Source organism: Papaver somniferum, chromosome 3, assembly GCF_003573695.1.
Source record: "Papaver somniferum cultivar HN1 chromosome 3, ASM357369v1, whole genome shotgun sequence".
Lineage (NCBI taxonomy): Eukaryota > Viridiplantae > Streptophyta > Magnoliopsida > Ranunculales > Papaveraceae > Papaver > Papaver somniferum.
This window is the reverse complement of record NC_039360.1, coordinates 6,207,310-6,219,408: the sequence shown is the minus strand read 5'-3', so window position 1 is coordinate 6,219,408 and position 12,099 is coordinate 6,207,310. Positions and strand designations below refer to the sequence as shown.

Sequence of the window (12,099 nt, the reverse complement as noted above, 5' to 3'; positions counted from 1 at the left end):
GGTTTTTCTTAGTATTGAAACCAACAAAAAATAAGGTTGCATAACTTGTCATGCACCTACAATAATATCTACATAACATGTTATGCAGTCGTGAAAATGGATGCATAACCTGTTATGCATCCGAAAATATGACTGCATAATGCATTATGCGTCGTGAAAATTGTTGCACAATCATTTATGCATCGAGAAAATAGATGCATAACTTGATATGCATCCGTAAATATGGATGCATACTGCATTATGCATCAATTTTTTATGTACGCACTAAAATCAACCAAAACAATGGTTACATAACTTGTTATAGATGCATAACTTTGTTATGCGTCTGCAGAATGTGTTATGCATCTTTTTTGGTGGCTGCATAATGGTTATGCAGTCGAGAAAATGGTTGCATAATCCGTTATGCGTCTGCATAATGTGTTATGCATCTTTTTTGGTGGCTGCGTAATGGTTATGTAGTCAGTTTTCGAAAATTTTGCCTAAAATGATGATCACCTCCGATTTTTTCGTGAAAAACAAAAATTTGATATTGTTGTTTGTACTCGTTGCGTATCTCTCTTAAAAAGATTTCCAACGATATAAAATTTGTAAAATTCCAAGGCGCGGATTTTTAGATATGTTATATCCAGGTTGCGTTGCCAATTATACCCCTGATGCATAACCCGTCATGCGGATGCATAATCCATCATGCAGACATTTTTAATAATTTCATATAATTATGGGTGTCACGTAAATAATTATGGGTGTCACGGTACCTCAAATTAATTGTGGGTCTGACAATGAGAATATTATTTTTTTTGGGCCTGCGCCTAATTTTCCCTATGGTAATTTTAATGTAGCATCTAGATGCGCTGAATGGAACAACAAAAATTAGATGTGTTGAATGGAACAACGAAAAGTATAAATAGGTTGCGCTAAATAGAACAACGCAACCATCTCAGCCGTCGGATCAAAAAATAAATCAATCTGCACTGAACCATTCCGCGAAAAGGTGATTTTGGCTGCATTGAACCATTCAGCGAAACTATCTCGCTACTAGTTAACATGCGAAATATATCTAGATAGAGAAGTAGTGTTAACAAATAGACAACGTTGTTGTTGTTTTCAATCTGCAACGGTTTTTGGCAAATCTAGTTCCCAAATCTAGCCCACATGACTTAGTCTAATAGGAGGAGGTAGAGGTCAAACCTTTATAATAATATCCTAAAGAGTCCGGCTGTCATGTGTGCATCCGCTTAAAATCAATAGCATAATTATTTATTTTTTATTTTTTTATTTTTTTTATAGAAAACGTTATATTAAAAATAAAAATCCATGTACAATTACGCCATTACAAGCCAATCCTCCATAGATTTGGATTGATTACTGCAAACCAAAATTTTTGCAGACGCAAATCCTACATTCCCAAGTATACCCTATGTCTGCATAACAAAACATTGTCTTCAGCAAAAAGCAATGTGGAAGAGAGCCTGCAACAGCCTATTGGAAGCTGCAGAAATAAGGATAACCATTGCAGATAGCCAAAACTTAAAAGCTGGATGATGGAGCTGCGAGGTCTATGAACGGTCCCAACAGTGTTCCACATTGATTGCGCAATATTGAAATTGTAGCCTGGATGATGGAGATGCACAATGCGACAATGTAGCGCCAACATGGCTGAGACAAGAAAGGCTACTTGGCACATGCAATACTATGTGATAGTGTTGCATATCCGTATTCAGAGTTGGTCCATCTCAAGGAAGGAATAAAGGATGAAATGCAAGTCATGGAATGACTCCGGCATTTTCCCAAGCATTGGCCAAGGCTTGGACAATATATATGCAACAATAGCGTTTCCAAATGCGCCATTGGTGTCAATTACTCAAGAAAAAAGAATGCAAGTCATGCATATGAAGTATGAAGTTGAACTAAGCAATCCAAGACTCAATTGGAATGGTATTTGGATGTTGGCATCCAAATAAGCTAAAAACGTAGCTGGGATAAATGTAGCTCAACCATTGTTGAATACTTGATAGAGGCCAAGATTGAGTGAAGCATAACCATTGCGGAATACTTGGCAGAGGCCAAGTTGAGAGTTGCACAATCATTGCCGAACATTGGTAAGGCCAAGTTTAATACAGTTCAATGATTGTCGGATTTGAGTTCAAGCTGTCAGTTACGAGTGTGTGTGCATCACACGCATGCCAGAGTAAGAGTACAAGTTAAAGATGGTTATAAAGTGGCTTTATAACCGAGTTTGGCATATCCTAACCGTCCAAGACATGTGTGGCGCAATTATGCAAGCCAACACTAAAGTTAGCAGTTAAAAAAGAAGGGTGGCCGTTAGGGGAACTGCCTCTGGACAAATGGATGTCCATAGGGCGTGCAACTGAGTTGCATACGGATTTGCCCTGGTTCTTGGCATTATAAATAGACCAGAGAACCTTTAAAAGTGCAAGTCTTCATGTGTAAAGGAACCACATTGTAGTAGAGTGTGTTTTTGTTGTAAGTTTAGAGAATAAGCTTGTAAATCCATCGGTTGGACATGATTTTATAATCTCCCCCTTAAGATAATGAAATATAGTTTGTTGGATTAGAATTGTCTATGTGTTCAGTTGATTCAAGACTACTTCCCAATTTCTGTGTTGCATAATCATGGCATTAACCCCTTTGTAGTATGGGCTACATTATTGGTAAAGAGAAAATCTAAGTAAGTCACTCATTGGATAAATCAGTGAAGTTGGGTGTTTGCATAGGTGCAAACTTATAAGGATGAAATACGAGTGGGTGATAAGAGATCACTGAACCGCTGTATTTCCGGGTCATAGTTGCGCAAAAAATTTGCTTGGAGCATTTGCAGGTGTGACACCTAGCTAAGTATACTTTTCTGCATATTTATTTGTACTATTATTACAAAACGAAGCTTCGGTAAGTTAGGCAAGATAAAGACCAGTCCTGATTTTTCCTCCCAATTGATAACTTCACGACTACGATCGATCGCATAATTCAATTGAGAAAAAAACATTACATATTTTCTTCATCCCATCTCAAAATCAAAATCAAAAAGGAGAAATTTGATCAACTGAAAATAACAAACCTACATTCCCATAAAATTGAACAATTAATTTTCTCTCTCACATCTGATAGGATGAGTGGATTTGAAAACTCTAATTCCCCATTTTGGAGCAAACTAAAATCAGAAATAAAATTGAGAACGGGAGATAGATTGCGGAGAGAAAAAATCTTAAATCCAAGAATATACTTCCGCGCAATCTTCTTTCCATGTTCTCTTAATCTCCTTCCACCAAAACGTACATCTCTGACCAATCAAACTACTCCGGGGTAACAATGTTTGAGAAACCCTTTCTTTTTACATTGTTTCATGTATGAATTCTCGGGGTCTCTATTATTTTCTTGAATTTCATTTGTTAAATATTTAATTGAAGTATACATTTTCAAAGATATCCCGATTGATTACAATAATCTCATAGTTAAAATTTAGGGGTGTCTGTAATTTTTATTAGTCAGGCTATGAAAATTTGGTTAATGCAGGTCGCCGGGGTTTCAATCTCGAACTTTTTGGTCTAGAAAAGTGAAATTTTCTTAAAGTACCAATTTTTCCTTTCTTTTATTTAGACTTTAATGGAAAAAGATTTTGGTTTCATCTTGATAGATAAACTTCTGGTGGGCTTGTTTGCAGAATTCACAATTTCCAAGAATTTATAATCCCATGAGATTACAAATTCTGGGATTCATGTAAATCCCTCGTATGTTTGGTAACTCAGTTAAGATTCCTAGGATTCATAAAAAAAAATTGTGTTAAAGTCCATGTATTATTTTGCATTGCCCTAACAATCTTAAAATTGTATATATATATATATATATATATATATATATATATATATATATATATATATATATATGGGATTTGGAGTAAAAAAACAAGTGGGTCCATAAATTCCTTGATAAGTTACTCATGGGTACATTATTTCTAGACTAAAACGAGTCACAGGTCATGTCAACCAATGTAGCCAATCTCTCATGAGGGTCAAGATATCGTTGATAACACCAGTTTCTGCACTCACACAAGAAGAGACATGCATGTTATATCCCTGACACGGTATTTGTCGGATAGTCTCGACCGAAATGGTCCGAGACGGATTAGCCGAAATGACCGAGATGGACGATATTAGGGTGGGGAAATTAAAAGAAAAAACCAAAACCAAAATAAAATAAAATATTATTATAAAGTTTCCAACTGTTGCTTATATTCTATGGGTTCCATCTTAATTTCATGTCTCGATGTCCTAGTTTCCATCTTTGTATGCAATTATTTTTTCACTCTCTTAAGTTTTGAGCTTTGCAATTCTGAAAATTTACATCAAAATCAACAACTCTTTTAGGTTTGAGATTAAAAATTCTGACTTGTCGATCAAAAAAAGATTTGCAATTTTGATTTTATTTGTAGATTTTGTTTGTTTCATTCAAATATCGGGTTTTTGGTGATATCCTGAATTTATTTGGTAGTATTTTAGAAAATAAGTATTAGTTTTATATACTAATAGGTGTTACGTGTACATGTGAGAAACATTTGATATAATAATTATAAGCAAAAATTTTGGAATCGAGATTTTACTGATAATCAAAATCCGATATTAACTACGTTGGTCTCAAATGATTGGAAATCGAGTCAAATCGCATGTGTAACTTATTTCACATAATACTCAGATCAGTCAATTCAAGTCTATGAGTCTTGACTAAAGCCAAGCTAAATCTAGTGTCTTTAAATTTTCGGTCCGCGAGTTATAACCCCAAAGGTGTCACTATCCATATATAAAAACTCCAACAAAACAAATTATTCACAAAAACTCCATTTAATATAAATTGTCTATATTACCCTTCTAGTTTAAATCATCCCAACAAAAACAAAAATCAACCCCACTTTAATTCTTATTATATTGTCACCCCCAACAAGAAATAAACAACCACCAATAAGCACCGCCACCTTCCACCACCGACCGCCGCCTCCACCGATAACCACCGTCACCACCTCCGACCACCGCCGCCACCGCTACCACCTCCGACCACCGCCAACGCCACCTTCCGCCACCGCCGCCACCGACCACACCCCAACCACCTCCGCCACCGCCCACCGACCACCACCGACACCTCCGCCCACCGCCGCCACCACGACCACCACTCCCCCTCCACCCCACCGCCACCGCCCCGCCACCGACCCACCCCCCGCCGCCACCGATACTGCGCAATTGCACCACCACTGCCAGCCACCCTACCATCCAGCACCACCATTGTCGACCACCACCGCCACCACCTCCGACCACCACCACCACCACCACCGATACTACGTAATTGCACCACCAATACCAGCCACCCTACCAGCCAGCACCACCACTTTCGACCACCGCCGACCAAAACCAGCACTACGACCGCCCACCACCACCACCTCCCAAAAATACGATGAAACCGATTTTGGTTTCATCATAAATAAGATGAAACCATAATTGGTTTCGTGAGAATTCAACTGTAAGAAAAATTATAAGAGGTATTATACATGTTCATTGATAGATGGAACCAATTTTGGTTTCATCATAAATACGATGAAACCATAATTGGTTTCATCATAAATAAGATGAAACCATAATTGGTTTCGTCATAATTCAACTGCACATGTACATGAACCTGCATGTTATTGATTCATTGACCTCCACATGTACATGAACTTGCATTTCATAATTTTATGGCATAAATACGCAATTTCTTATTACTTAGCACATGGTTAATGAACAAGCTGTAGACAAGTTCGAAGTCTGATGTGAGTTTTGTGAATATCAACACAAATCAAACATCCATTGTTGATTACATCGCATTTTACTAGCTACGAACGTAGGTCAACATATACAGAGTTGATAACCAAACAAGAACAAAGATATCAGGACATCTAGGAGAGTATAATCGGGCGAAAGTCATGCATATTGTGACAAATGAAATTCTTAAGCATGAGATTTATTTAGTTTCAAGGTTGGATAGGCTACAAACACTAAACAATTAAGATGCAAGCAACTTCCTGACACTGGCAGCATGTAGATTAAAGAAAAAATTGAACAAGGAGAATTGAGTTACACGTGGCATATTCAACTAGTTGAATAAGCTCAGTGTCCCTAACTTGGACGATAACATATGAAGTAGTGGACACATCTGTGATGTTACCAAAATCATTGACTGCAGCTTCTTTACAGATGCTTTTTGTCTTGTCCAATTTAGCTTCTCCAATTCCCCTATATTCCAAAGATTGCAATGTTGATAACTTCTTCTCATGCTCAATATTTTCCCCTTCAAGAGCCTAAAAATCAAGCAACATATAACACATATAAGCAATCACTAAGACTAAGACTAATGCTCCACGTTACATTGAAACTCAACAAGACACCTAATGGCTTCACACGCAAATTAAAATATGAATTATCAAAGGTCAAATTTCCAATTTATAATGAATTCAATGTTCAATATCCTAGTCTAGTGGTTCTCAATTTTGTGTCACAAACAAGCAGTACAATTCTGCATACCTTAACTTCCTGGTATAGCTTCTTCTCCCATGCCAAGAGTTGCTCCAATGTGGAAAAGTGACTCTTCGGACCTTGTTCCACAAGCGTGCCGGTATCCAATCGATACTAAATATCCAAAGGAGGTTTTGATATCTAGCTTGAACTCAAATTTGTCAAAAGACAGTTTCTGGTCAGTCAAAATGTGAAACCCCAATCAATCCTAAACCCAAATAAACTTAATTTTCATTCAAAAAGAAAACTACAAACTTTTCATTTAGATGGGCACGACTAATTTCAAGCAGATTAGAGACAAGCTCACCAGCAACAACATCTTTCTCAAGATACTATTTGATACAAGCAACAATTTGAGCAAGATTTTTATGTCTTACCACCTATTTCATATTTGCTATCTCACCACCACCTCCGCCGCCACTGCCGCCATGATTATGAACAGACTTATTACCCAGTTCCATATGCATCCTAATCCATCACCTGCAGTTCAGTTTAGCTTACAGTCACCACTGCCATCAACAAATCCATCTCAGTCATAACCTAGGAACAAAACAAACAATCAAATCTATTAAAAACCAACACAACAAAACCCATTTCAGTTCAACATCTCTTCTTGTCGATCGACAACTCAATCCACCGCAGAATCATATCAACCAATCACTACCACCATCAAACAACAACCAAAAGACTCATCCTAGTTTTGTGAAATTAGCATTTCCATTTCAATTTCACATTTGGTTCCTTGATTATAATGTTATCTACCATTTCAAATAAATGCTTCCACCTTAAAATTTTCATTCTCCTCTGTATCCACATCTAATCCTTGGCTTAAATGTAACCAACCAAATTTGATTCAGAAAAATTTCAGTACAGATCCATGTACACATTCAATAATATACAGATCCTTGTCAAACTTCAAATGAAAAATTAGTTCGAAAATCATAAAGTCTTCGACCAAAAAAAGATCATCAAATTAGATCCCTCACAGGCTAATTCCACCAACAAATTTGACAAAAATTTAACAAAAAATTACAAGAAATTTGTGATTTCTTACCGCTATCGCAGGTGAGACAAATTAGGTTATCAAATTTGACATCACCACTCCGTCATCTCTTCCTTAAAAATCGATCTCAATCATCAATTCGTCACCAACCCATCCCTGTTCTTCAATTGAAGTTACAATCGCAACCCTAATTTCAACAATTTATTCATCTAATCTTACAGAAATATCAAAACATCACCAGATCCACCTGTGTTTTCTTCTGAATTTGAAAATGAAACTATGGTTAGGGTTTTAATTAAGGTTAGGGGTGGTGGTGGTAATGGTGTTGATGGTTAAGGAATTGAAGGAGGCAGAGGAGGGTGGTGGTAGTGGTGAGATACGGAGGCGCAGTAGTGTGGTCGGGGGAGCATAAAATTTCTGCTGGTGTAGAGATCTCTTATTGCTGCCGGTAGTGATGGTGGTGGGGAGAAGGAGACGAAAGAAGAAGAAAAAAAAAAGAAGAAAAGCTAAAAGGATATGTTTGGGTTTTTTTTAAGTAGACAAAACTAAATTTGCTCATTATTATTTGACCTAGGGTTTTTGTGCCACTTTTTTATGAAATTGTTTTAATTTATTAAAAATAATATAGATGGATTTTTTGTACCACAAAGTTGGTCACCTAGGTGTTTTATCACTAGTTTTGTTAAATTTTTCCTTGATTATAAAACCTGAGACCTCCTACTTGTGATAGGATTCTTACGATTCGTACTTAAAAATGGAAAAAGAATCACTTCGTGAGTCGCGATTTAAAAACATTATCTGGATAGATTTTAAGTGCTTCCGGGAAAAGCACTTTTGATACCAATGTTACAGGTTGGTACAAAATAATTTTGTAAAAAAAAATACTAATCCCTAGCGGGGCTTTAAGCGCATACCACTTTCCAATGTAACGTACGTATACCATTTGCCTTGCTTTGCTTCTTAACATACTGAGCTTCCACAATAAACATTGTTTAGGATTTCCACAATTAACCATATTTGGACCTTCAACATAAGCCATGTTGGCTTTTACAATAAGTCATCTATGTATGGAAACATCCATATATCCTCCACGCCTTTGAGAAGGGTACAAACGGAGATTAGTGCTCTGATAATTAAAGAAAAGTCTGTAAAGATGTAAATAGAGCCTTGCTCTAGCACGTAAGATCTCCAATGTCAAATCACACACGAAAGGCTTGAGCAACTTAGGTAAACCAATATCCATCTGCCAACGAAGAAACAAACCACCAAATCTCCTCATGTTTCTGTAGAACCCTTTGAGAAAATCAATGCGACTTTCCAACCATCAACCATATTAAAGGAAGGTGGAAGGTCCTTATTATGGAGGGTGGAAGGTCCTTAAGGAAATTATTGCAACTTTCTAACCATCATCTTTTAATGGATCTGTCTTTTCCTCCCACCTAAATAATACTACCAAAATAAGGGATTAACTAAGAGGATCAGCTTCCTCTGGACTTTCCATAATTAAGAATTAATTGTAATGGCGTCGGTGATAGAATGTCTAAAACTGATGGGAAAACACTACACGCTAACACAAGATTTTGACGCTTGACACCATATAAAACAGACACCGGGACACGCAAAATCCTCAAAAATTTAAGCCGCTGATCATGTCATGAAATCAGCTTTATCTTATCAGAAGTCCACAAGAAAGGTGCCTTCTAAATCTTTGAACTTTTCTACAAAGATTCATTTCTTTGATACTAATTTTACAACATTTTGGGTTACCTAACCCAGTATCTCACAAATATGTAATCCCTTTCAAAAAAAAAAAAAAAAAAAAAAAAAAAAAAAAAAAAAGTAAATATGCAATATGTATTACGTGCAAGACATGCAAGATAGTATACTCAGATTATTGGTATCATCACCTAATAACGTTAGTGGCAGACGGGATATGAGACTTTGATTTTCATGAATAAGTGGATTAACTGCATAGTTGCAATTAAGGTACTCGCGGCTCGATGCAACAACAAGATGTCATCCAAGTTAAAGAATGAGCTCCTCCAGTTATATTGTCGCCCAAGAACTCGTAAATAATTAAACATATCTTTCAACCAAATTGATATCTCAAACATTATGACTATCTGTATTTTGTATTTAGTGTATGAAAGGCGGATAAAAGAGACAACCCCAAGAGGACATTCCCTAAACAGCAAAAGGCAGAAGAGTACAACCTTCAACCAAACTATAACCAGCAAAATAAATTAACCTGTACGTATTTGAGGCAAATCAACTCCAAAATGAAGCGTTTCATTACTTAATTATACACAGCGACAGAATGGGTGAAACAAAGAATGACGATGATAGTCTCGCGAGTCGCGATTACCATGACCTTAAACGTACTGGTTCCCCACCGGGGTCTTATAATAGTGTCCACATTTGGAATGGTTTTTTTTATATATTCAGGGATGGAATCATTCATAGGCTGGCTACAATATCTGCAACAAGGAGTCGACCAACACGTCGGCGAATTCGCGATCGTTAATATGATAAGGACACTTCTTCACCTGGAGATCATCGTTTGTGACAACTAGATTCAGAATTTCATCGATGAGAGTCGTAGTGGCAACAGGGTCATAAAAGGGTTTCCCTGGTGAGTCCAACGAAGATATACCCTTCTCTGGCAAACAAATACGTATCTTTGACGATGCTTTGTTCAGCTTCTCAGCTATAAAAGAAGCAAATCTCTTGCTTTCCTCTGCAGTGGTCCGCATGGCCGTAATCTGCAAATGAAACATAAACTTCATTTTCAATCATGTCATCTATTCCCAGAACTGGAGTCCGGCCATGGGTATTTGTAATCTGTGTTTACCTGCTCATTGTGCATAAGCAAGTTCCTTTGATTAAACAAGGAAGGTACTTGTTCAGCTCTGAATGTCGATACATCTAACGCCCCTACACTTAGAACCAAAGGCACCCCCGTCTCTAGACCAGCGTCAAAGCGGGAACTGTCACATCCCATAATACCTCCCACTAGATAATCTGCAACTTCAGTGGTTGTGATATCCATTATAGCCTAAAACAAAAAAATAAATAAAGACTAATAGGTCAAGTGAATTGTGACTCAAACTAACAAGTGACTAGCTAGTATTAATTAAATACCTGTATGTATCCACTTCTAACCAGATCCTCCATGGCTCTACCACCAACACCAGTGGCATGAAAAACCAGTGTTTCGAAGCCTAATTTCTCTAATCTTTCTTTTACAACATTTACACATGGATTAGTAATACCAGCCATAGTTATACCAACAGTGAGTTTTTTAGTCACATTAGAAGTATTTTTAAGTCCGAAAATTCTCCCGGCCACCATTCCAGCAAAAGCGGCACCAGCGTTACAAAACACGACACGGCTTATGCTGTTAATCCCGCATATATCTATCACGGATGGGAGTAAGATCAAATCCGATGTACCGATATAATGGCTAGTATGACCACTAGCAACAGTTGATATAATGAACTTTGGAATTCCAACAGGAAGTTCTCTCAAAGCGTTTGATAGTAACGATGTCCCTCCGGTGCCTCCTAGACCAATAGCTCCGGCAAGAAGTTGATCGTCAAGAGTTTTCTTAAGGAAATTTTTGAGTGATTTACTCATAACAGCAACTGCTTCACCTCTATCATTAGGAAGATCAGTTTCTTCAAAAGTTTCATCGTGTTGCTTGTAATTAGACAAAATTTCTTCTCTTGTTACATATGGAAAATTCTTAAAGCTCACGGCGTCCTTTGTGTGCGTATCAGCTGAAACATCCACAACCGTCACTTGAATCTGAGATTTTCACAAAAACACAACATTTTTAGCATTTTTTTTGAAGCCGAAGCACGTAGCTTTCTATAGAATTTGGTCTCATCAAAAAGTAACAAAAAAAAGAAAGAAATGAACGTACGTACTTCAAATGAGTGATCATCACATTGGTTGTTTTTGCAAAATATGTCAAGATTAGACTGTACTGAATCAGACAAAAAAAGAAGTTCTTCTAACTTGGTATCAGCTGTTGCAATGCAGAAAACTCGCAGAACCTTATTATCATCCCCCATTTTCACTTGAATTATTTGTGTAAATGCTAAGACATCCATATAGCTATATATATCCACCAGCTTGATGGTGGACTTTTAATCTTCCTGTAAAGGTGTGTGTCCCGCACGTTTATGACGCAGCCTGGTGGACTATATACAATCCAATCACATTTATTTGCATTAAACTTGTTAAGATAAATTTTTTTATTTCTTTGACTTGATTGGATAGGATGATGTTTTGCCGGTGAAGATGATGGATGTATGTGATAATGTACAATGATAATGCTTCAAAAAAACAAAAAGAAATGTACAATGATAATTGTTATTGAGTGTTTGAATTATGGAAATCTGCTGGAATACATAACTCAAACACGCTAGTGTTTATATTTATTTGAATTAAATTGATTAGGATTTTGATTAGGTCGTATATTAGCTAGACAGACTTATGAAACTTTGTTGCTAGCAATGTAATTGTTCCGTGATTTGT

At 36.9% G+C, this 12,099-nt stretch overlaps 1 protein-coding gene across 1 annotated transcript; it reads right to left on the bottom strand.

Annotated features, from left to right (window-relative positions):
- Positions 1–9,689: 9,689 nt before the first annotated feature.
- On the bottom strand, positions 9,690–11,662 carry LOC113355223 (UPF0261 protein mll9388-like). Its single transcript, XM_026598043.1, has 4 exons — positions 11,487–11,662; positions 10,699–11,364; positions 10,409–10,612; positions 9,690–10,319 (listed from the first exon to the last, which is right to left on the bottom strand). Exons 1-4 carry the CDS (start codon positions 11,631–11,633, stop codon positions 10,026–10,028), a joined length of 1,311 nt encoding a protein of 436 aa, XP_026453828.1. The 5' UTR covers positions 11,634–11,662; the 3' UTR covers positions 9,690–10,025.
- Positions 11,663–12,099: the final 437 nt, after the last annotated feature.